Source organism: Phalacrocorax aristotelis, chromosome 1 (assembly GCF_949628215.1).
Source record: "Phalacrocorax aristotelis chromosome 1, bGulAri2.1, whole genome shotgun sequence".
Taxonomy (NCBI): Eukaryota; Metazoa; Chordata; class Aves; order Suliformes; family Phalacrocoracidae; genus Phalacrocorax; species Phalacrocorax aristotelis.
This window is the reverse complement of record NC_134276.1, coordinates 95,600,012-95,626,549: the sequence shown is the minus strand read 5'-3', so window position 1 is coordinate 95,626,549 and position 26,538 is coordinate 95,600,012. Positions and strand designations below refer to the sequence as shown.

Sequence of the window (26,538 nt, the reverse complement as noted above, 5' to 3'; positions counted from 1 at the left end):
CAATTACTTATGAGGTCCTGCCTGAGCAGCCCTGCAAACTCTTCATCTGGAAGCATGGATTTACCACCCTGAATGGCACTGCAGCTGTAGTCGCACCTGCCCCTAAAGAGAGACCGTCACGCTACGATGAGTCTGTCCAAGGCAAAACGTTGCACAGTACAAACAGGCCTCTGGGGACAGGAACATCAAGGGAAATAAGAGTAGGAAGGTTCTGACTTTTGAGAAAGCAGGTGGATTTCTGGAAGTACCCAGACCAAGTAGTGGTTGCAGATGGTGGTTGAAGAGCTTGGGGAAAAAAGGAAGGGTTACCTGGTTCAGAAGAATGAGGGCAGATCTTTGGGACTCTGAGGAAGGTGTACGTTTCTGGACTTAACAGAGAGTCAGAGAAGACAGAAAGAAAGCAAAATGGTTTTAACCAGTGGGACAAATGACACAAAAACATGGCAATAAATGGCTGCTCATCCATGACTTTGAGGCTGGCGATTTAACACCCCACCTAAACACTGATGGAGGCAAAACCTACCACAGAAGTAATCCCTCATCACAGAGCATCTGGTGATTGCAGAAGGAAAACCACTCAACAGCCAGGGTAACTAGGAAACCATGCACCACAAAAAAAAGTTTGGTTTTCCAATTGAACCATCCATGGGGAAACTCATTCCTTGTCCCTAAAAGCATGATCTGTGATATTAATGTAATTCTTGACATGTCTTCACCTAACTTGCTCTTAAAGGTTTCCATTGCTGCAAGTTCCACCTCTGATCCAATGCCTTCAGCTGAAGAACTGAGCCTGAGGTAGAGGTGAACCTCTATGTGGTGTCTACAGCCCGTCCATGTGAGCTGGAATTGAAAAAGATGATCAGATTTCTAAACCAAAGTTACGCCCTTAATGTTAGAAGAAGTGGTCAAAGCAGTATGATCCTTTCTTTACATGATAGGGAGATTCTGGTATCAGAGCTAAAAAGTGTGAAGGAATTTGACCTCCGAGTGCATCCTAGGGAGAGTCTCCACTGAGTTAGCAAAAGCCCCAGAAAAGTGACTGGTGGTATGGTTATCAGGCACACATTCTTTGCGTGTGCTTGCTCAAGCAGACATCAACAAGGACCCAGAGGTGTCCTGATGCTTCTGTCTTGTTAAGGCATTCATAATCCTATTGCATAGCCCATGTCAGAAAATTCAGCGGTGCGCTGTAGGGTTCAACTCTTCATTTGCTACGAGTTACGGGAATGCTGTCTTGTACTGCAGCATACACTGAAACCTGCCTCCATTTCATGAGTGGTTCCTGTCCAGTGTATTTCAAGGTCACAATTAACTCCTTTACCTCAGAATTTTATAGCAAGGGAAGCAAGGGTACATCAACTCTGGTGCTAGACTGACGACCAGAGCAGCAGTAGCAGAAAACACCTCTTAAAACCCTGATGACGGCCATAAGACTTATCTTGCATGGAGAACTTTGATTCCCAGGGAGCTACTACTAAGAGACTAATGACTCCTACGGCAAGTGCAGTGTTTGAGGTCTGAGTGTTAGTCCCCATGCTAAGACAGTGCCTCACACTGCTCCCAGCTCCCCAGGTTATCACGAAAGGAAGTTGATGTTTGCACAACAAGAGCAACATGGGGACACTCTCTTAGAGAAGAGCTGGGCTTCTGGATTCTAACTCAGCCACTGGCCTCTTGCTTGACTGCATTGTGTCTCAGTTTCCCAGCAAGGCTGACCTCCTCCTTAAAGCATGCTAAGAGTTACTCGTGAGGAGTACTGCAGAAGCACTAGGGGTGGCGGTGAGCCTATCGTTTTAATTTATCCACATAAAATAGGCAAGTACTTGAGTCCCCGTGGGAATTAACCCATTTTGTCCATAAAGTACATGGTGACTAGACAATGGTTTAATTATCAGGTTCCTCAGGGGTTAAGGGAGTGAAGAGAGGATGCACCCTTCTTCAGGCCAGCTGACAGAGTTAGAAAACTCAGGCAAGCTTTCAAGTACATGACCCCATTATATTCTTAGACCCACACAATTTAAATAACATAATTGAGTAGAGAGTCTTTTCACCCAGAGAGTCCCTATCTTCCATATCTTCCATATCCATATCTTCTCCATACACAGACGAAGAGGAGAGCTGGGAAATATCAACAATAGGGAACTCTTGTTTCCATAAGCCAGTCCTCAGCTTTCAAGTGTTTTTACATTTCTTCAGAGAACACTTCCCATAACCTGAATCTGATCTCTGACTAAGCTCTGCACACAAGTGGTATTTAACAGACAGCTTCAATTATGACTCCTCACCTACCTAATTTCTGGCTGTTCCTTCTTTGTAAGTAGCGCTGTCTGTTTGCCCTGCTTCACAAGAAATGCTTTCAATCACATGAACCTCTGAGATCTCAAATACCATGAGAAGCAATGCTTGTTTCGACTGCAAGAAACAAGTGTTTACCAAAAAAACCCATAGAAAACAAAGTAAACCATGGAAGTTGGATTAGAAAGAACCACAGACGTAATTATTTGAGAAATGCTGTCAGAAATCTCATTTACCTGTCTTGTTATAGTAGAATAACCAAGGAATACGCTACAGTCTCCCAGGCTCTTATTGGGCAGAGATTTCTTTTAAGCTGAATCTACCTGCAAATTATTGAAGTAGGAACTACAAGTCCGAGGCGAGAAGGCAGATAAAATAGGGTGCTACAGTCTTCGCTTGAAAAAGTTGACATCTTACACTGACAGAATGAACAAGAGACAAGGAGAACAGCTGCAGCACAATGATGTGACTGGCCCCAGGTAACTCAGAGCAGCAGCACAGCTGGGAACAGACGCCTTGTGTCTTTGCCTAACCCTTTATTCTTTATTATTTCCTCTTCAAATTTATCACTACTGCTTCTTTCCCACTGAGTCATCAACAGAAGGAGATTAGATAAACTCCTTAGCCACTGAAAAAAACCTGGTACTGAAGTCCCTCCTTGAAGCAACACGGTTGTATTTTCTGCACTGAACATATAAGTACATAATACCAACAGATTTCTACCAATTTACTCCAGATCGTCCTTCAGCCTTCCCTGCAAAGCTTATCATCCTAGCCTTCCAGAGTATGCGCCTTGTTGATAAAACACTTCACCTGAGAAATCTAGTTTGTATAAAACATCAGTGGGAACAAAGTTTTCATCACACCAAACATGTATTTTGACACTGTCATTGTACTGAAACCTGTACAGATCACTGTTCAGATTCAGCACAGTGTAATCTGTGCTCTGAACATACTGAACATCTATTAAAGGATTTTCATTGTTCTAGCAGCAATATTTTTTGCTAATGAATCAGGCGATACGCATGGTAAATTTCCCCTGAAGCAGCAGGACTAAGAGTGAACCCATTCTTGATAAAATGCCGTTTAGAGCAGGATTTCAATTGCTAACAAAATCTCTCCGCAGAGATGCAGTGCCCCTAATGACTAAATATACAACAGAGTTTCCTTCCACCCTTACCCAAAACGGACAACCAAGACTTAAAGAGATCTGTAGCACTGGCAGCCTTTCCAGACCTTGGCTAAACAATGCCAAGAAAGAACTACATGTAGCAGTAGATCTGCCACATTATTGTAGATCGATGAGTGGACACAGGCCCTACCACCACTTATGCTTTTCCCAGTCTTGGCTCTGGTCTAGGCCTGCTTGGTTAACCATCACAGCAAGTGCTTCAGCTCGACAAGTAACATTTCTGTGAACAGGGCTAATTATACAGATCGCTATCTGGGGACTCCTTACTCCAGGGCTACGTATGAGCAATGCTACGTACAAGGCAAATGATTCAATGAAGCAACCAACCAACTAGAAAGCCAGCAGAACCACAGACAGAATCTGTACGGGGATGTCTTCTGACACAAAGTGGTAACCAAGACAGTTTCATGCAATATTTTATGTAATTTCTATAGCCTTGGCAATCTTCTTTCCCTCAAAAATAATGCAGTTATGACTGTGCTGTGAGGTTGGTCTCTGTGCCAGCCCAACAGATCTAGCCGCATTCACTGAAGTGGAGGAGCAGACAACAAAGTAGGAGTGAAACCAGTATTCTCCTTTACTCCCCCCCTCCAAAAAATGAGAGCTAATGACACTTAAAATTTGTAATTCACTGAAGACTATAATAACTAACTGCAGGTTATTTTCATGGACACATTGATCAGTATGAGCGACAGTTAACACTGCACTTGATGAGGATTCACAAACTCTGAAGGCTACAGACACACAGTTTTAACGAGGTATACAGTGCAACTTTGGTTTAACTGCCATGGTGAAAGCCTCAGCAGTATCCCACTTGCACAAGTCGTCCCTCCTGTACTCAAGTCATTGCCTAGATTCCATGCTTGCACCTAACAAAACAGTAACCAAATCCCTCTCATGACCCCACTGCTCTCAACCTTTATGAAAATCCGCAATAGGACATCAGCCTAAACCCCTCCCACCCCTCATCACCGTAGCCAAATGATGTTGTTTCAAGACCCCCACTTATCTGCACAGATCACAGTAGCCTCACTGGCAGAAACAAGAGTATGTTTTACTACAGCCTTTTTACTATAACCTCTGCCACTATTGCCATACGCAGCCATTTATTGGGTAAGGACGGACTTTACCCCATATTTTGAAGGCTTGCTGCAACACAGCTTCACAAAGACACATCAGTAATCATTTTCACTGTAAGCCCAAAACCTTATGATTTAGGATTCGTTTTCTCCACTCATTCCCAAGTCTCTTCCCATTTATCATGGGAAAAATTATGCTGCCCGATATGCTAAGAACTACTAAAGTAAAATCCCACCTCTGTGGGAACTTGCTCTGTGCTTGTCTTGCTCCAGTCCTTAAGTGTCCTGCTGCTCCCCATACCTGCCATCTCCCCAGCAGCCTCGCGTCAGCCTCATACCACCAAAGTGCCTCCTCCAGCCTCGACGGAAGAGAATCTTCCTAAGCATTTCCACTGCACTTAAGTACCAGACTTCCTCCTCCACGTTCTGCTCACTCCGTATTCAGGCCCCCCCTTGCTTTACTAACCATTCCACTACCTTTACAATCCCTAGTGGAGTATGCTGCTCACAGGTCTGGCCTAGAGCTGCTCCACTGTGCTCCTGTGGTTTCAGCTGCCTGGCGACTCCTGCCACACCTGCACTTTCTCCTACAGCCTTTGTCAGGAACAAACCTCATGCTCAAGCACTGAGGGCAAACCTTTACACTTGAGGCTTGACTTCCAGATCCCATGGGCCACCTGCACAGTGCGCAACACTTCACTCTCTCCTGCGGTTCTGTATTTCTATAGCTTTAGCTACATAACATACAGGGGAAAAAACAACCTGTCAGGTTAGAGCTTTTGGAAGATGGTAAGTGCATGTTGCACATCCAGGGACACAGCACGACAACACAAAGCCCTGCGTGATGAGGTTAGCAATTAGTACAAGTCTAAAGCAGGTAAATTTAGCGTGGTCCACAGTCAGTGTGCTCAAAGCAGATCCTCCAGCAAGCTATACTGGCAAGCATGCCCATTTCCTCCTTTCCACAGCTTTTCAAGGCCCACACGCATCACCGCCTGGCAGTGTACCAAATCAGTTAGATTCCTTTGCATTACATAGGTACTAGTACTATATGGACCCAGCACTGCAATGCCACATCACACCTTTACCAGGTCCTCAACCCATACCACATGCCTGCACCACACTTGTGGATCAGAGGTCCCAGGCATTGCTTTCTCCCCTCTCCCTTACTGCGAAGTCACCAGTTGCTAGTCATTTTAGCACAGGACTTCAAACCCAGGTTCTTTCTAAATCTCATTCTTCAAACAAGGCAAGACTTTTGCCTAGCTTCAAAGATAAACTGGAAACACCTGAACCTATTCCTTCCACTGTATCCCCTGGATCATTCCAGTCCTTAACCTCACTCCAACCTAATTACAGCTCAATCCCATACCTTAGTTTTAGTACACCAGCTCAGAATTGCACATGCTTGCTTTCAGTGAGGCTGCCTAGCAAGAAATCAAGCAGCAAGATGTCAAAATGGAGGCTGCCTATTACAAGGCACCTTTGCTGAGTTCAGAAGCACAGCTGGGAGGTGAAGTCCTTTGCATTCAATGGCTGAGGAATCAAGTCCAAGTGCAAGTTCTGTGAATCTTAACTATGTTTTTACAGCCCAACTTGGCACCCACCCCTAGGGGGAAAAAACCAAAACAAGAAGGTTGTCTCCTCATCTGTCCCACACCTGCTTTGTTAGCTTCTCTAGAAAACTCACACAAGTATCCAAGGCTGCCGGGCACAGGTTATTTTAAGGTTGCTACCACTGGAGCCCTGAGCATAGCTGCCATTTGTAACCACGCTGATGTGTGCCACGCTAGATTCACCTGCTTCCAGAGTTGCACGTGAATGGGACTACTTGGGCTACAGATCTTATAAACCAGAGGAGTGACGCTTCACAAATGAGTAGACTGTGCAGTTCAACTTTTTTATTTTAATAAAATCAAGAATATGCACAGCACATGCAGTGCTAGCATCTAAACTAATACAATAAGCAATTCTAAACCTACAGTGACTTGAAATTCAAATTTCCACATTCAGCAAGTTTAAATCCATTCTTGCATATTGTTTTAAATCCTTGTATCTGAACTGAAAATATTGCTGGCCGATAAAACTTGCTAAAATGCACAAGTCACTGATTATGCCAATACAACAAAGATAACCACATGTTTGAGGATTGCAATGTGCCAGACATTCACTGAAAAAAAACCACACAACTAAACAAAACTCACGCAACAAACATCTGAGAATCTGGACACTTCACATCAGTGTTTAGAAGTGTTTCATTAATATCTTAAGACAAGTGTATCAAAACCTTGGCATGTTTAATTTTAAGTTGCCAATTTTTGTTTTACTATCAGAAAGTTATGGCTACACTGCCAATGCCGGGTCTGCTTAATTTGACTTAAGAGTTTAATATGACTTAAACATTAAAAGCTCACACTACCCCGAAATATATAATTTCACGCATACGGTGACATTCAACATTCAAGTGCCAGTGTTTTTGTACTGTCTTTTGGTCAAGTTTCTTTAAACTTTCAAAGAATCACTTTTAGGCTTACAAAAATAAATATTTGTCAAAAATGTTCAATAAATATTACACAAAACTAGCAGCAAAAAGTATCTAGAAATCTGTCGTGTGCAAATAGTTTTCTTCCCAGCTATCATTCCCATGGTCCCAAATAAGTTTTAGAATCTATTTCCTTCTCCTTAAACAAGCTGCGTTCAATCTCCAAGAGACAAAATAAGATTGGAAGTTAAGGACACGCACACAAGACATATATAAAATTCTCTGAATGTGCAATAAAATAAGTATTTTGTAAAAAGTTATGGGCAAAATGTACAAGGGCCTAAACCTAGACTTGAAATAGCACCATAACAAATGACCTCAATACTGTCAAGTGCACCTACTTAATAAAAGTTTTAGAACAAGGCACAATACACTTGAAAAAATCTATTGCACTTTAGGAGATTTTTGCCATTTTCCTATGCCACTGTAGATTAGTTGTCAACTGCTCTGGCCATGAAGTCAGCACAGAAATTCCAAGTGGCAGAGGCATTTTTCTGGTGGACAATACTTATCTTTGGCCAGATTTAGCATAAACAGACTATAAATACAATGGAAACCTATGCAACTAAAACTGACTAAAACTGCACTGTAATAGCAGAATTGAAACCTTGTGCAGTTTATGTACATTTCCAACCTCTGTGATCTCAGGTTTGTTTGTTACTCTTCTGGAGCCATTTTACAAAGTCTACAGTAAGCCAGTTTAACATCTCCACGCAGCTTGAACAGAGTAATGTGAATCTGCATTAAAATAAAGCCTGCTGCATAATTCTTCCTGTTCATACCCTCTTGACCAAAAAACATCAACACTAGCATGCGTTATTAGACCAAAAATTCAGTCAGGCCCTTGAGGAGGACCAATCACTGCCATGGTCAGCCATTCTACCATTTCAATTTCATATGGCAGGCATTTTAAAAAGTCTAAATAGATGAATTCTCCTAAAAACTATTTCAAGTTATCAGACCTTTAAACATTCCCTGTAATGTTCTGCCCACGTTTGGCTAGCTCACATTAATGATCTGCCTAAATATTGAAAAAGGAATTGCTGTATTTACTTGCATTAACTTCAAAAACAGTGCTTTTAATGTATGCATGTATCCATACATCATCTCATCATGACTGGAATGGCTTATTAAAGGCTATCAGGTTCTAAGTACCTATCCAGGATAGAGTGAGCAAATCAGAACTTTAACTTAGTACAGTTTTGCCACATTAGAAACTAATTGCATTGATATGCTTCAAGATGTTTTATTTTTCAAATCTGCAAATACCAAAAGCCCTAATGCAGGCTACCGCATAAGTTTTTCTTTGTAATATTATGGATGAATCAGTGATTCCTGTTTAAGTTGTATCACACCTGTGTGCCAAGGTTTGATTTTAGCCCAAGTTCAGTAATTTTTATTTTGTCAAAACAATTGATATCTTGAGCATTACTGAGCCAACAGGACATCAAAATAAAAGTTGTCTAAAGTTAAAGGCACAGTACATTAACAAACAAATGATCCTCAGTCACAAATTATAAATGCAGTTTCTGGGTGGGGATGGGTGGGGGGGAGTTAATCCTGACTACAGCAATAGTGTCTTCAAAACCACCTTCGAGATAGGGCTACTTGTTCCTTTGTTTCCGTCTTGTGACCTTGAGCTCCCTTAAAAAAAATTTCAGTGGAGAATCACAGCTGGTAATGTACTGCGAGTTCTTGAAGCTACACAAGGTATAGTCTGGCTAAGTTACATGTGGTTTCCATATTAGCTTGTTTGGTAGGGTATCTGCCACAAGCAGATTCAGTTGCCCCACCAGTCAACCCCCTGGGAGTTATAGTTTCCTCCATATCCATCACTGTTGTAGAAGCCTCCATAACCACCTAGGAAAGGCAAGAGAAAGTGATGCTTAATTAATCAACCCGCTAAAGACTTGTGCCTTCATGACAAGAAAACAGCCCAGGACACAGACAAGATGTCTACCGTCTCTTAAAGGAAACCCACCCAAAGGACTGTCAGATGCACACGCTGAACTAAAGTGCTGGAAAGATACGTAGCACCAAACCAGCCAAAGACAGGTAACTTGCACTAGCCTAGAGCCAAGAAGGGTGCTGAGACTTGGCAGAACAAGCCCCAGCTGACCTCGTATTTAAACATTACCTCCGGAAGTTTTACCATAGCAGGCATTTCACATCTGGTTTCAGATTTGCCAGCACTGCCTGCCCAGTTTTTCTTACCTCCAAATCCTCTACTGCCACTTCCTCCACTGCGGCTGCTGGTTGATCGACTGCTACTAAAGCTACTGCTGCCAGAACCGCTACTTGTTCGATAGTCTCTGGCACCAAATCCTCCACTGAACCTACTGCTGTATAAAGGAAGAAAAACAAACACTTAAGTGTGTCAAGCACTACAGACACTGATATTCAAGTACCACATTTCTTCAGCTGTGGTTACCAGCTACAGCCAGCCAACTAGTTTAAGTGTTGAGTTCAGCATGCTTTATAAGCATACCAGTGCTATCTGAAAAGGGCATTCAAGACAGCAAAGGGAAGTTTACTATACAAGCAGGGTCATGTTGAACTTGCCATGTTACACTAAGAATTACTTTCTCAGGTCCCACTAAGATTTGATTAAGTGCAATCTTTGCTCCACAGAATTTCCAAACCTGTCTTAGTGTTAAGTGAGGCGTTTATGACCACCTTCTACATTGTAGAAAAGGACGGCCATTTTATAAGCATACTCTGAAGGAAAAAACAAAACAAAACTGGAATTCATGTAGTCATATCATGGTAACTTTAAAAAGAAGGGTTGTTTCTCCTCCCACCTCTTTAGGCCGTTAAACATAGCTTTGTACTACCAGCTTATAAAGCATTCTAGGTTTTCACCGCAGAACTATTTTACAAGCAGCCTTACCCCTGCAGCTTAACTCTCATACCTTTCCTGTTTATGTCAGGAGGCATGCATTACCTTCTACACATCAGAACAGCTGCTTATGGTACATCTCTGGCTCATGCAAGTATGCATTCCCAGTGTTTTCACGGACGTCTAAAAGCCATTTTTGCTAATGTCATTCAACCTCACCCATACCCAGTTGTCTGGTTAAGAGGGGAAAAGTCTTATGATAAGGCAATTAACCCATAAGACATTAAGCTGTCACCTCCTGATACACCTAACTCAGTTAATACTGCACTGGTTTGTCTTCCACTGGCTATCTGTAGCCTGAGAACAAGTCACAGAACTGCCTCTCACAATGGATTAAGTATACCTTTAGCCAAAGTTGTGACCATTACCTCTTGGATCGCCCACGGCTGCCACCTCCTTTGTGATGCTGTTCATAAGCCATGTTTTCCAGCCAAGATGGCACTTCTTGCTTCGCCTCAACAAGAAGATCAAGCAAGTCCTTGGTGATGTTTATGTTCCTCTCATTGAAGAATGAGGTGGCAAGACCTGATGTAAAAATTCTATTTTAGCCCCACATAAAGCAAACATTTAAACCCAATCTGCTTGCAGCTCTGACAAGTACAGTATCAGATTCCTTACAGCCAAGCTTGAGAACACTAGAATTACCAGAAGCAAGAGTTGTTTTGCAACTAGCTATTGTGGAATAACGGTCTTGAAGCCCTGGCTGCTTACTGACAGACACAGAAGATTCCAAGCTTACATGTGGCATCAGAGCTTTAATAGCAACAAAAGCACTAGCTAAAGGAATTGGTTACTTTCCACACTGGCTAGACAGCAGTTACCAACTTCCAGTCAGAAGGCAGCACATGGTCTTCTCACTTAACTCGTTGCAATTTGCTGATTAGTCAACAGTTACTACACCTATCAACACAGGTATGAAGTGCTGTCTGAAAATTCAAGATCATACTTACCAAGGTTTCCTACTCGGCCCGTACGACCAATTCGATGTACATACTCCTCAATGTCACTTGGCAAGTCAAAGTTTATGACGTGCTTTACATTTGAGATATCCAGTCCTCTTGCTGCTACCTAGTGGTTAAAGGATTAAATCAAATCTTAGTAAAATTCCACAGGCCAAGTAATAAGCTTACCAGCTGAAACTTCACAGATTCCACTTACTGCTGTGGCAACAAGAATTGGGCTCTTGCCCGAACGGAACTGGTGCAGCGCTTCCTCTCTGTCTCTTTGAGAGCGATCTCCGTGTATACTTGTACAGGCATATCCTTCATGGTACAAGAAGTCCTCAAGAGCATCTGCACCTTTTTTAGTTTCCACAAACACCAGGGTCAAGGAATCCTTGCCTAACAATTAAAGCACAGGTTAGCACATGGAACGCTGCAAAGACATTTGTCTTTTGTGATATTTGGTGCCACGATGCTTGGCTCCACCACCTGGTGAAAGGCAGTTTCAGTTCTATGCTCTTCTTTATTCTAAACTGAAGACACCAGAGACCTCCCTCCCCATTTTAAGAAAGATCTTCTGGTACTACATCAACTTAAAACTGACATTTGGTCAGTGGAATACGTTCACTGCATGTTAGTGAAACATCCTTCCATTCACCTACTCAGTTGAAGTTCTTACTACCTGAGCCATTAGATTTTTCTTGCCTGAATTTTGCCTTATTTGTTTATCTGAAAGTGGTCTTTACCTGTGGCATTTAGCAGGTCAAGCAGAAATGATCGTTTGTCTGACTCTTCCACCCATACCACTTTCTGTGTGATATTCTCAGATGTAGAACCTACTCTGCCAACAGCCAGAAAGATATATTCATCAAGAAAGTCACGAGCAAGCATCTAAAAAGGAAAGAAAAAAAAAACATTAAACCAGTGGGGTTTTTTGCCCCTTCCACAGATGCATTTTGGGCCTATGAACTATTAAAATATTTGAAAAGTACCTGGATTTCCTTGGGGAAAGTAGCACTGAACATCATGGTATGACGAACACCCTTTGGTGGCATAGTATCTTGCTCAACAATTCGACGAATTTGAGGTTCAAATCCCATATCAAGCATTCTGTCAGCTTCATCAAGCACCAGGTACCTAAAGTGTAATAGATTACTCTTCAGAGCTTTTTTCCTTTAAGCTGTAAGCCAGCACAGACACTAGGCTACAAGTCCTCAACTAGATGGTTACAGTTTGAAAGCTAGAACTGAAGTGTCATTAACTCTAGATCTCACTTTAAAAAAAGTACAGCTTCTAATTGTCCAGTCTTAGCATATGGATAAGAACATTTCACTTACTTGCAAAAATCCAGTCCAATCTTTCCCCTCTCCATCATATCAACCAGTCGTCCTGGAGTTGCTACGAGCAAGTGACATCCACGTTCCAAGTCACGTATCTGCTGACCAATGTCTGCACCACCATATACAACACAGGGCCGAACTCTGGAACGGTATGCAAACTATAAAACAAAGTAAATTAGCTCTAAGAAAACCTACACCCAAGCTATTTCATAATGATGAATGCCTAGATATACCTTTCTGGCTTCCTCATAGATCTGCACAGCTAATTCTCTCGTGGGAGCCAAGACCAGTGAGATTGGGTATTGCTTACGGCGCCCATACCTTCCATTCTCCTGGAAAAGATAAGGAGACCAAAATGAGTACCCCAAATAGGAGGGGAATTAAAACAGCTACTACAGGCAGTGTTGAAGACAAGTCACCAAGTTTGTCTTAACAAGAAAGAAAAAGCATGTCTGAGAGCCAACTTGTTTTAAGCACTGCATCTGAAGACTCTGCCCTACTACAGTACCCAATATTCAGCTGTTGGTTAATATGTTTAACAGCAACAAAGCTGCAAAACTTGCTCTCTATAGCCTGTACTGTGATCCACAACTTAAGCAGAGATATAATAGCCATAAAACCTGTTACTTCCTATCCCAAAGCCACTATAATATACATGTGTGACCGAGTAGCTTTTTTTGTAGCAAGAGAAGCATCTTCAAAGCTTATGCAGCAAAAAACACAATCTTTTTTTCTGGACGGTTACACATATCAACTCTTTAGGTAGGGTAAAATATTTCACAGCCTGTGTTTTTCAAGGGAAATAGCTGAAGTCTTCTGGAAGTTGAGAAGCTTGCCTATCACACCCAAAATAATGATAACATCTAAGCCCAACTATTGTGTTCAGTAGCAGACATTAGCATATGGGGCAAAAATACACATTGGTCATTGCTTTTCCAGGACTGGGCATTTAAATACTTGCCTTCATGGCTCTCAATGCATCACCAGGGCCATCTGCATAAATCTGGCTCAATATTGGTAGAAGAAACGCAGCCGTCTTCCCAGACCCTATTAGGACGCAATTCATTAGTATTAATAGTTATTTGCAAAGCTACTGTACTGTCAACTGCAGCACTAATCCTGTGTCAGCAGCATATTCCCAGTAACATCTGCACTAGTATATGGATACCACCTATGCCATTAGAGTGCACTCCTTAGCCAGTAGAGGTTGCCTACAAAAGACTTGCCACTCAGCATTCATGTGATTTAAGCCATGAATATTTCTCTCAGGACAAACACAGTACATCCAGTCAAGCCACATCTAAAGCAGCTGCAAGACTCTAAATCCAATTAATTTCCAACACTGCAGGTATTTCAGTATACTCTGAACACAAAGATGTACTACCTTACTGACCTCTTACTTGCAGCTTGAGGAATACCAGACCCTACTCTTACATTCAGAGCAACTGAACAGTAAAGAGTTATTAACTTACCTGTCTGAGCACAGGCCATCAAGTCTCTCTTTTCTTTAATAATAGGTATTGCATGTTTCTGGACTGGAGTAGGACGGGTGTAGCGTGTGAGCTCAATGTTCCCCATAATAATTTCTCCCATGTCAACATCACTGAACTGTAAGATATTTAAAACAAGATGGGGATCCTTCCCTTCAGCCACCATGGAACATATCACTCAGTCCTAGAAGTCTTTTGTTTCACCTCTTTCTATAGAGCTTGCCTATTACAAGTTTACAGATACTCAGGAGCTGGTTACCAAGAATCTGGTATCTACTTAGTCTAGTCACATAAGCAGTTCTTAAAAAGTCAGCCAAGCCTCAAGTGTGGACTACACTAGCATACTGTGATCAACATGTCACAATGCCTATGCTTAAGCAGTTGCTCCAGCAAACCAGCACCTCCAAGCACTTCTACTTCTTTACATGTTAACTATGTATCTTGTCTTTAAACAGTAAAGTGAGCCGTAAGTTAACTGACCAAGCTTACACACAACTTCTCCTATGTCTTCATTCATCATACGTAACCCTCCTCTGCAGAACTGCTTAACTGCAGGAAGGCAAGACCAAGTTGCACGTGCAAAACAGTGAATTAGATACAGCAGCAAAACAAATGTAAAAAAAACTTACACTTTCAATATGTGGAGGACAGTTACTGCCTGTTGCTTCAACAGGAATGTCATCATATTTCTCAAAGTTAATGCCAGTATTGCTCCCTGAAAAGAGCTCTCTAAAAACAGAAGAGAAAGTATTTTAGTTGCTGGACCTATCAACTGACCCTGTCATATGCTTTTACACTACTCCATTACTTACTGTTCCAGGCGTTCACTTGGGGGAAGAGGCTTTGACCAGTCATCTTCATCTGATTTGTCACACCAGCGGCTATTCCCACCACGGTCAAATCTACCAAAGCCGCTCCTATCATAGTCGCTACCTCTTCCACGCTCATCATACCTAAATACAGCAAAATATCAGGCCACCATTCCTGGTCAACAGGATTTCTTGACATGCAAAATTAAAGCTCTAACGTCACAGCATATGCTGTGTATTACATATACAGCTGTAGAACAATTTGAAGTCATCAGATTATCCGTACTTGCTTCTTGACCTACGAACCGAGATGATTTTAGTCCCAGCCATTGGACTATGTCATGTCATTCTGTGTCTCGGGAGAATTTGCTGTGATTTCACAGCTCAGTTTAGCTTAACACACTGAACCTTGTATCAAAATTTTTAGTTTATTAGGTGTAAAGAATCAGAGCCACAATTCAAGTTGCTCAGTCTCTGCAGTTTTTTGTAGAGAGCTCTGCTTAAACCTCATAAGAGACATTGTTTGGTACTGCCCTTTCTCTGTGCCTTATTTTACACAGGTTTCCCACATCCACGCAAAATCCTCAAGTGCTGTAATTTATTCCTTTATTCCCCCACCACATACGTGACCAAACTAAATACCTCAATTACATGTCACATTATTATTTTATTAAAAGGGAGCTCACCTGTATTACTGACTTGGAAAGAAGGTGGAAGAAGTCCTTACCTCAACTGTTTAGTTTTTGGTCTGGTAAATCATGTTTGAGAAAAGTCTGGATACAGGACTAGCGTCAGCTTTACTAGTCGATAAAAGTCACTCTCACCACACTTGTGCATACAACGCATGATGTGTTTAAGACTGATCAAGTAAGGTAGAGAACCTGCAAGAGTCTCACCCAGTTTTATTAACTGCACTTTTTAAACAAGCAGAAAAAAAATATCGAAATTAAAAAAATCCATTTTGATGTATTTTATGCACTCCCAACAGCTCTTCATGACTTTTCTGGAAGTAGCCACCCATCCAGCACTTTTTTTTTTTGCAAAATGGTTAAGTCAGCAAGTCATTATAGCTGCAGTGAGTGGCTGGTGGTAGACTACAGGGCATGTTTTTCAACACATGCAGGCTTCCAATCCTTTTACCCACATAGCTTTAAAGGTTCTCTCTCTCTCCTCCCCTCCCAGGTTCCTCCTACGTTATCCTGTTGTTCACACCTAGAACTCTAGCTTTAACACCAAGATTACAGGTGCACTACTAGAACTGAGACAGACTTCGTATGTACCACCTAGACAAGTACTTGCCTTCCTCCTCTTGATCCATTTCCACGGTCAAAGAAGCTTGGTTTTGATCCGCGGTCAGACCGTGCACCAAAGCTGCTGTACGCATCCTTGTCTCTGCTAGAGCTCCAGCCACCACTATCAAAACCTGGTGGAGAAAGATATTTTAACCATACATTACATCGTCTAGGCTTTTACAAGAAAAAAAAAACATTAAGTTCTGTCCAATAAGTCCTCACTGAAAGGTCTACAGGACTGAAAGTCAGGCAGCCCTTCAAGAATGAAGATGTACAGATGTTAAGACTTATTCAAACAGGAACTAAGCATTTCTCATTGCCCGTCAGAACTCCACTCAGGTACAAGCATGTCATTTATTAAAGACACTGCACTTAGTGCTAATATTTAAGCTGCCTCCTCTGGGAAGATGGGTATCAGAAGAAACATTAAGACACTAAGTCTTGCCAAGCCTTCATTATCTCTCCAACTTCAACACAAATCCCTGCATTTAGTTTTTGCGAGGGTAACAAGGCCTCTGATGGAGATCGATAATGGTATTAGCCCTTGCATCTCAAATCTGTACTAAGTTACAATGTTTTGTTATACTGCACGTACACAGAGCAATCTCATCTACACAGACTAAGACAAATTAACAGTATCATGCAAAAATACAGAATATGGAGTTCTTCGCAATGAATTACCACAGCGAGCTTTTCCACAGCACTTTTACCATACCTAAGTAGGCACCTACTGTAGGTAGGTATAACTCTTTTCTACTTGGTCCTTTTCTTTGAAAGTACATCAGCTTGCCAACACCACAAAGTAAAAAGCCTTGCTTTTATTCAGCTGCCAGGGGTCAGGAGTCAGGCAGAAACACAGAGCATTAAACAGTGCTTCGGTACTGGACTAAGAACTTACAAATTCTGATCTGTATTTCCACCTTCACAAGTTTGAAAACATGACCTAAACAGTGTCTCAACTATGGGATTCTGGTAGACAGTAAGTGCAATTATGAAACAGATAAACAAATAGTGTCATTCTTATTAGTGAGCACACTTTTGCTACATCCACAGCACAAAACCAGTCAAGACCTACACACCAGACAATAAAGCCAACCACAAGACAGAATTACTATGAAGAAAGGGGTTGTTCTAGGCCCTGTCTCTCTGAAAAACCTTTGCTACAACCATCACCCTATCTTGTTAGATGTTCTCTGGAGATTGTCATTCACCCCTTCTCTTTTTTAAAAGGAATTTAAACAAATTCTGTTCCTCAGAATCCAGACATGTGCTAGTCACAAGGGAAATTTAAAAACTAGTGTGATCACTGTAACTCATTTGGTCTGCCTAACTGAAGCCGACAGCAAAAATTATCCATGCATTAAGTTTATCAGCACACAAGATCACAGAATGCTTCAAGATCTCCAAAGTGCTTTAAAAATTAACTTTAGTCCTTAAGGATAAGTTAACTTCACAGGGAAAGACTGCTGCCAGAAGATCAGGAATACCATAATCATTTCATTAACACATGAGAAAGTTATTTGCAGCTTGTTTAGAAGACATCTGAAGTCAGATTTTAGTATCAGTAACTTTCAAACCATGCTAAAAATATGGGGGTATGTCATCCTGCCAAGAGATCTAACAGCAGTGGTACTGACAGAGCAATCTTCAGGACAATATAGATGTAGTTTCTCATTAGTGAAAAAATTAGACTGACTGTACTACATTAAGACCTTCTACCAAGTCTGCAAAGTTCCAGAAAGTAATCAAAATTCTATATTCCAAATAGCATACAAAGTAAGCTTACCCCTAGCTCATTACTACACTAGTTTCTGAAGCTGGTACCTTGCCATATTTTTTCTTTAAGGTAGCACAGCAACTTCTAGACCAAGTCTTTAACAACTACATATCTATACACACCCTACTTGACAATTAGGGCCATTAATTCCACTTTCAGTTTGGTATTCCTAGTTTCATGTTACTTGTGGATCAGCATACAAGAACAGATGTCCAGGCCATATGAGTAAATTCTAAGTAACCAGCTAGCAGAAGACATCATCATTATTTAGAACACATGGCAAAATAAAATCAAAAGCAAATGCACTCAAGACAACCCACAACAGACCACAGGTTTACTTCTCTACAGTGAAGAGAATGATCACAAGACCATGCAAGAATTGTCATGAAAATTCCTTAAAACAGCAAGGCTTTAAGTAAAAACCTCTTTCAATTCCATCTAGCATGTATTTCTCAGCGGGTTAAGTTTGGAGTTCAGTAAGTTAATGAACTTCCAGGGCAATTTTGTAGTTCTTGCACCACAAAGAGTGGTAGAATTGTCAATGCTCCTCTTCAATCAACGCTTTAATTTGCATTTTTATAATGCTGTAACACCAGTCATTGTCAGTTTACTTGAAAGGCTTCTACATGCAGCAACAATCATCAGTTTTTTTGAAGATGGGAGAAACAGAATTATAGAATCATTTAGGTGATAAAAGACCCTCAAGGTAAGTCCTAACATCTACGTCTTGATCTAATAGCCAAGGGCAGCTTTCATTTTAACAAGGACATGACAACAAGCTTTAGTGTTATCAAATCAAGCTTATGGTAGTAAGACACTTTAGAGCAGGCAGCCCTGCACACTGAGCTCCATATACTGTAGCTTTAAGAGCTGAAAATATGTCCTTAATGGCAGTTCAGATTTTTATGCCTACTCTTATTTCCTGCAGCTCTGTACTGTCTCGTTCCCATGTACAAAGCTAACAGATTAGTATTAAAATAGGAGCAGATCTGAAGGTGCATGGAAAGAGTAAGCTGAAGAAAGCACTGCAGGAGTTTTATATAATACATACTCTGGATCCCTTAGTGTGCTTCCTGTCAATAGCTATTCAAGTTATCAAGATGCTCAGCTCTTTGTCAACATGAAGAACAGTTATTTTTGAAGTATTAAGTCCACTGCCTTAAGCAATTTCTTACTTAGCTGCAAACAAGCCCATTATGCAACTTTAATAATGCCTATGAACTAGTATACTGTCATCAGCTACAGGAAAGTGAGAACCGGAAGCTAGAGAGTAAACACTTTGTTTCTAGAGCATGTATAAGAGAACACCGCACAGGAGAAACAAGTAATTCTTTTTCTTTAACTTCTTGAATGCAGTAATAGTTAAGGATTTCTGTGAAAGTGTTAAGGCCATAGTATGTGAGCAAGACAATTCTACTGGATTACTGAAACACAGTTCTACCAAGCAGTTTAACTGGTTTTTACATGAATAAACATTTTATCAGGTTACTACACTTGTAAGATTGCATCAAGGGTTCCATTATATGGTCAAATACCACTACTATCCACGGTCTCTTTTGCCTGTTGCTTACTAATGTATACACCTTGAAAAATCTGTTGCTAAAGATTCCAAGGAACAGCCAATATACAGATCAGCTTTGACACAGCCAAAGAAGCAATTGTGAATTTAACTGTAGATAACAGAAGCAAACATTATTTTCATAGAAGCACAACTGTGTAACAGGCTTCAAATCATCCTATAAAATAGCTCAGCTTTACATCACTGTACTGATGATATATCCTCTTCGTTTCTCAGTAGAGGGCCTGAACCAGAATTGTAGCTTTTCTATTTAGCCATCATGAACCTTGTCACAGGAAGCCATAAATTAGTCTAGTGATACTGCACTCAAACAGGTTTAAAGGAAGTTTTGAAACATTGTGTTTACCAAGGAAAGTTGGCAGCCTATGTTCTATTAATTAAACAAGCCATACATCAAACTTAAGTTTCGTGACTTCTTCACCTTCTTGCAATGTGAAGCTTGAAGCCCCCAGAAAAGGCACACGTGATATGTATCTAAATAGAATATGTTATTTTACAATATATAACAATTATAGTATCTATAATATGAAATATACACACACGTACACTGCAATGCCTGAACTCTTGTCTTGCACAGAAAAAACAGTGACAGTCCTATACATAACAGGTCATGATATGACTCAAGGTTAAGACTAAAGCATTCCTTCATATCCAATATCCCCAAAGATTACACTGGAGTTTGGTACAAATTACCATACAGGGAAAGGAAATCTATGAACAGCAGATGTCCACAAGCCAACTTTAAGTTTGGCTTAACTGTTTCCTGCTTTTGAGAAACTTGCACATTCCTCTCAGGGTTAGCTAGCTGATATCTTGGAAGACTGCTCACATTTGAGATTAATGTGATCACACACTTCAAATACATTGACCTACCAACCAGTCCTCCTCTCTCCCCAAAACAGCCAGCTCTCCTAACAGGCTGTTCATCATTTGGTGCTTTAGGTCTTGCTGCTTTCAGGTTAAAACACAACTAAACAAGCTAAGAACCCACCACACTAGCTTCTAGCTTGGACACACGCAAAGGCGAGAAAAAAAGAGACTGATCTGTTTCTTCAAATGGCATCAGACTGGAAGTGAAGCATTCTTCATCTAGAGCAATTTAAAATTACACAGCTCCAAAAGTACTACAAGATACATCAACATATACTTCAGTATTCTTGTCCCACCCACTCCAAATGGAAGGAGTCCTCTTGCAGTATTGAAAGGAGATTCTGTGGAAGTCCACTGCTTTAGAGGAGATTTAAGTCTTCCTTAAAATTGCAGCATAGCAGAAATTACTTTAGTTCCTCCATTCCAGTATTTCAGTAGGTGTTAGAGGAAGTATTTCTTTTCCCTACACAAGTCATGAGACATTATAATGCATGCCACCGTACCTGCAATCTTTATCTCCTACAAATAAAGGTCATTATTTACTTCACTGAGGAACTCCAGAAGATATCCTTTTGTTTTGTTTAGAAAAGTCAACTGCAAGATATAAAGGCCATTTCTCGGCACAAACCCTGCTGCGTAAACATATGACCAATATCAGTCACATGTTTCATGCACCAGCATCCCACATTTCCTTCCGCAAGTGCTCTTGTGGACTTCCATAAAAACTACAAGAAGCTGTAGAACAAGGAAGTTATCCCTACAAGAAACAGGGACAATATCTCTAATTGTTTTGTTTCTCATGCTCCCTAGTTAGGGGCAAGCTGTGCAAAACATATTTGTGAAGTGAAACCGTGCTATTTGTTCATATTAAACAACTGGTCACTGTAAGTTCCACATCACAGAAAAACTGGTACTCCCAAAAGCACTTAAAATCAATTCTCAAGATTACAGAGCTAGTCAAGTTAAGATGGGAGACTCCATCTTGCTTCAGTCACAGTTAATTGCTTAATGAGATATGGAAGGTATTTTACCAGATACCGACCTCAAGCTTAGAATACAACCTGGTGAAGGAACCAAGAACAGCGCACTAGAAGCATAAGGTTAACTTGCAGTGTTTTGCACAGAACAGTCAAGCAGTCTTTATAATCGCCTTTAACAGTACTGACAAAGCCTTTAACAGTCTGTTCCTCGAGATTCAGAAGCAGGCCAAGAACCAGACATGCGATGCTATTGTGTTTCTGATACATACCCTGTTTTGAAGCTTCCCTGTTCCGCAGATGAGGAGGAATGTATCGGCCTTCTAAAGGACAAAAGAAAGTTAGTGTTACAAGGTTGCAGCATCAGCACCTTTTGAGATACTATCCTTTCCAACAACAGCTTTTGGTTAGAAAGAAGTTGTCAGCCTCAGAAGCTTTTAGGCCTCTTACAGCATCTTTAAACAAGAGTCTTTTAATACAGCACTTAATATCCTCCTCTCAGAGGAGTGCGATGGGGGGGGGGAAGGCAGCTACCTAAATCAGTATTCAAGAACTTAAGGCACAGCTGCCTTGGTATTTCTTTGACCAATTTACATGCCCTTTATAGATGTTACAGTGTCTGTGATGAAAGCCTGTCTTCTTCGACCTCATTATGGCTTAATCTGGTGCCAGATATTTGAGCATCTTAAGATTTTACCATTATTTTTCCTTCCCCTTAAATTCAACCATCCCTATCCGTTCAGCTCAGACCAAACCATAAGCCACACATAATTGCCTCTGAATATCATTCTTAATTTACATTCCAGAAATATCTGTCTGCTAAACATCATGAACCAGAATGTACTAGGCACAAGCTGAACGTGAATTCCTGGAAGATTCACCTCTCTTCTTAACATACTTAAGCCTTGTGTGTCAGAGAACGCAATTTCTACTCAATGAATTACAATTAGTACAGTTAACTATTAGAACTTTTACCTTCAAACATTCCAACTCTACCTGGATGTTTTAAGACAGATCATCACATTACTACTACAATCCATGGCCTCAGCTGTTTGACTAGGGGCAACAGAAAATCTGGGGTAAAACTGGAACACTAAGTTCTCTCGAGTTAGTCAAGTACTCAAGAAGTTTACACATGCCATATCACTGCTATAGTTAAATGCTGTATACTTTATGTAGGAGCACTTTCAAAGCAAGCATAACTAGCAACCTCCTCAATTTCCCCATCAGCCTCTGTGAATCTTCAGAAATTACTTTTCACAGCTACAAACCCCTTATTTCTAAAACTCTGTTTGCAAGCTTGAGAACTTGCATGTACTTACTGCTTGAAGAGCTTCCTTCACTCTGAGAGTCCGAGGAATTCAAGTCTAGACCAGAAAACTAGAAAAGATAAAAGAAGCACCAACAGGTTATATCGTTAATTTATGCCAAGATACAAAAAAAACCTTTTGCTTATCAAAAGCAAGCAGCTTTCCAACAAGTTTTTGCTGCAAAGGAATTTGTTTATAGTGTCTGTTACATCTCCTGTAAAGGAGAAGAACCAAAACCACATTTAGTACTCAAGATAATACCATCTTCAAGTGTCTTCATAACCACCAAGAAACATACACTACAGGGGCAGAAAGGCCAGAAGAGTCTCTTACACCCAACAAATCAAACACCACAGACTTCTGCTTCACATACTACATGCAGGCTGAACAGCCATTTAAATGAGTCTTTCAGTCCACTCAAATGCATTCTGATTGAGATCAGTGGCAAGTTTTTTTTTTTAGGTCTACAGAGACTACAGTCCAAATAACATCAATTCAGTTGGACACTTCACTGGCAGAGACTCAGCTGTTTTTTACACTGTATTAACACTACTGAGGCCTTGCAGACTTCTGTTTGAGGCAGCTACTGTTCACAAAACATCAGATGACCTCTTCCTGCAAAAACAAATTTTTTGTTTGCTTTTGTGAAACTCCATTTCCAGCCTTCAGTCTCACAGTAAAGCCTACCCCAAGTTATTTCAGTTCAGGCACTACTAGCACGTAACACAAATGTTTTAGGTCAAACACAGCGTGGACTCATTTCAGCAGAATGTAGTGGGCAGCTTAGAAAGCTTAAACACCAGCTTATTACAGTTGTTTGCCTGCACGGCAAGATTAAAAATTTATGAGGAATAACAAGGCATGTTTAGATACAGTTAAATTTTATGCAAGACCAATTACATGAAAGTGTCTTCCAATATGACCTGAATCAATCCAAAGCATAGATCCCAGTGTACTGTCCTTCTAGGTATTCAGTTGTGTGCTGCCACTTCGGACATTTGGATTCTTGAAGAACCCTCCCACGGCAGGCCTTGTATCATCCTCTTTAAAGGTACTACTTAAAATCTGATCTCTTTACTTGATCCAAGGACCACCACGAGGCTAAAGAATGATTCGTACTTTTACAGTAAACAAAGACTCTCCAGTAGGTAAAAGCAGCCCTCCAGGAGCAGTCAACAGAAGCGATGCATAAATCTTCCCGCACTGGACCCGCACCGTCTCCACCGTGGGGGCAACACTTGCCAAAACCCGCTCTCAGAGATGGCGCAGGGACGAAGCCCGGCGTGGCCGCCATCTCAGTGCGGCGGCGGTGCAGCCGGCACTGCGGGTTGGGATTTTCGGCGCAGCAGGGAGCAGCCGCAGCCGCCCAGCTAATCCGGCACCCGTCACGTGCCACCACGGGGGGGTGGGGGGGGAAGGGAGAGGGAATGGGGGGGAAGGACCGGCTCCCTGACCTACTTCGCCCAGGACTCCAGAGCAGCGGCCGCCCCAAGCCCGCAAGCCGCCGAGGACTGACGCTGCCCCGCCACGCCGGCCGCCCGCCCTGGGTCTCGCTACAACACGGCAGTCTCATTCCGTCCGCCCCCGTCCCCCTCCCCCGTCCCCCTTCTCCAGAGATTAGATAACCATCCATCCCCTCCACACTGGGCAGAGGCCTGCGCCTGACTCCGCCCAGGAGAGGCGGGGGTGGTGGTAGGGGGTGGAATATGTAAGGAGCAGGAGGAAAAAGGAAAACAGGGGAAAAAATAATGGAAAAATGAGAGACCACCACCGCGGGCTCGGGAGCCGCCCCGGCATACGCCAGCTCAGGCGCTCCTCGCCCAGGCCCAACTGCGTCACCGGGTCCCGCCGCCACCGGAGGGAAGAGCGGGAAAGGGCTGCCGCTGTCGGGACCCGCTGACACAGCTCCAACAAAGGCGGCCGCCACCACCGCCCCCTCCCCCAGCCCCCGCCTCGCCCCGCCGGCACAGAGCGCCGTCCTCCCCCACCCCCCGCCTCGCGCCGCCAGAGGCACAATGGCCGCCATTTATCCTGCCTTTCTCCCTGCCGCCCCCTCCGGGCTCCCTCCTCCTCCTCCTCTTCCTCCCCCCATCCCCCCCCCCCGCGCGCAGGGCCATTTCCCACCGCCGCCGCCAGGGGGCCCGGCAGCCAACGTTACCATCGTCGCTCGCCGCCACACAAAAGCCGGGCCTGGAGCGTGGCGAGGAGGCCGCGGGGGCAGGCACGGATCCCACCCCGGCCGTTCGGGAAACCAGCGGCGGTCCCGTCCTTCCCGCCACCCTCTCTACCCCCCACCCCGCCCCCCCTTCCTTCCCCGCCGCGGCGATGGCGCGTTCCCGCGGGAGGAAACCCGGCGCGGAGCCGCCGCACGACGGAAACTGCGCAACAACCGACTACGCCACAAACCGGTGGCGCTGGGGGGGGGAGAAGTGGGGGGGGGGGAGGAAGGGTGGGGTTGCCGACAATAACACGCGGGGAAGGGGGAGCAAGGGGGTAAGTCACGACGCAACAGCCAGGAACCGAGGAGGGAAGCGAGCCCCACGCTAGGAATCCCGACCGCTCGTCCCGCCATCCCCCCCCACACGCACTCGGAGCGCCCTCCGCGCCTCTCCTCCCGCCCCCACCCGCCGGTTAACGGAGCGGCCTGCCCCCCCCTCCCCCCGCACTCCGGGGCCCGTCCCTCACCTGCTGGTCTAGACTTAGGGCATTTTCCACCGCCACATGACTCATAACGAGAGATCGTCCCGGGGTGTCCCGCTCCGCCTCGAGAAATTCAGATTCGCCGGGCTGGGAACTCGCCGCCTCTGCCGCTCGTCCGCCCCGAATCGCTTTCCTCACTGAGCCCCCCCGCGGCTTCGGCCCCGGCCTTTATATAGTCCCCGCCCCCCGGCGGCGCGCGCTGACCTCAGCGCGCACGCTACCACCCCTGCCCGAGCCCTCCCCCACCCCCCCTCCCGCCCTCAGCGCTATCGCGAGAGAAAACAACCAGCGCGGCGCCGGCGGGGGAAGGGATATCGCGAGACCGACCGCCGGCCGCCACAGCTCGGCACCTCGGTTCACCAGGCGCTCCGCAGGTGTCGCGAGACTTCGGGCGCCAGGGCCCGCCGGGGCAGCCGGCAGGGTCTGCTCGGCTTTGCTGGCGATACCGCAAGGTTTCCGCCGGTCCCCGTCCCACACACACACACCGGCGGAGCGCTCCGCTCCCCCACCGGCTCTCCGTGGGGGGAGGGAGGGGGAGTAGAACGGCCCCGAGTCCTCGCGAGATCACGACACCCCCTTCCCCCCCCCCACCCTTTTTGTTCGGCGTACTCGCGAGAGCGTCCCGGCGCGCGCGGCCGAGATGTCTCTAGAAGGAGTCGGATTCTAGGTCACGTGGGCGGCCCGGCCGGCGCCCGGCGCCATCTTGTGCGCTTCCCTTCCCCCCCTCCGGCATAATGGCGTAGGTCGTAATGGAGGCGCGGAAAGGCCGTGGCGCGGGGCTTCAGCGCGGCGAGGGAAGGAGGAGGACGCTAGTAGTGGCGGGCTGTGGGGCCTGACCGGCTTCAGCGTCATCCAGAACGGGAGCTGGGACAGTGGTCAGCGGGGGACAACCCCCACTCCCGAGGTCCTTACACGGTGCCTTTGTAGGGCAGGAAGTCGGGCTCCTTCCGTTTACAGGCCCCACTGTGCATCCTGGCGTTAGTTTATGTGTGCTTCCAGAGAGGTTCTGTCACTGCACCCTTTTCCAGGCAGCCCCTCTCACCTGCTCTGGGCCATTGCAGCTCAGCTGCCCTCAGTACAGATACAGACACATTTTGTGACTCTGGACACGCCTACAGGGCTACGAAATGATCAACTGTGCCTACTGTCCAGTGGCACATCACTGTGAGCCTCTCACCTGAACACATTGGTATTAGCGGTCAACAGTAGTTAATACAGACATTAATAATCTTTCTCTCCAAAACCTTTAGCTATCAAACATTGAGGTTCCAAAAGTCACCTGTTTTCCCTGTAATTGCAAATTTACCAAGCCATCCCATTATATCCACAAAAAGCCCCACCTCAGACTCATTAGGATTCACGTTTACTGTTAGCCTGTAAAACACCAGTCATAATAAGCATTAAGCTACCTGTCACTTTTCAAAAGAGAAACGTCCCAATTGCCTT

General features: G+C 43.8%; 1 protein-coding gene across 2 annotated transcripts; it reads right to left on the bottom strand.

Moving 5' to 3' along the window:
• Positions 1 to 6,452: 6,452 nt before the first annotated feature.
• DDX3X (DEAD-box helicase 3 X-linked) lies at positions 6,453 to 25,648 on the bottom strand. 2 transcript variants are annotated; one of them, XM_075098304.1, is made up of 17 exons: positions 25,078 to 25,648; positions 22,405 to 22,462; positions 21,355 to 21,405; positions 15,887 to 16,010; positions 14,591 to 14,731; positions 14,408 to 14,507; positions 13,761 to 13,896; positions 13,250 to 13,335; positions 12,522 to 12,620; positions 12,286 to 12,446; positions 11,941 to 12,085; positions 11,695 to 11,839; positions 11,166 to 11,347; positions 10,958 to 11,075; positions 10,376 to 10,532; positions 9,323 to 9,450; positions 6,453 to 8,968 (listed from the first exon to the last, which is right to left on the bottom strand). In XM_075098304.1, the coding sequence occupies exons 1-17, from the start codon at positions 25,120 to 25,122 to the stop codon at positions 8,889 to 8,891; spliced, it is 1,956 nt and encodes a 651-aa protein (XP_074954405.1). In that variant the 5' UTR covers positions 25,123 to 25,648; the 3' UTR covers positions 6,453 to 8,888. The 2 variants fall into 2 exon arrangements, with proteins under 2 accessions (XP_074954405.1, XP_074954406.1); XM_075098305.1 differs by having other exon boundaries at positions 9,323 to 9,447; positions 25,078 to 25,280.
• Positions 25,649 to 26,538: the final 890 nt, after the last annotated feature.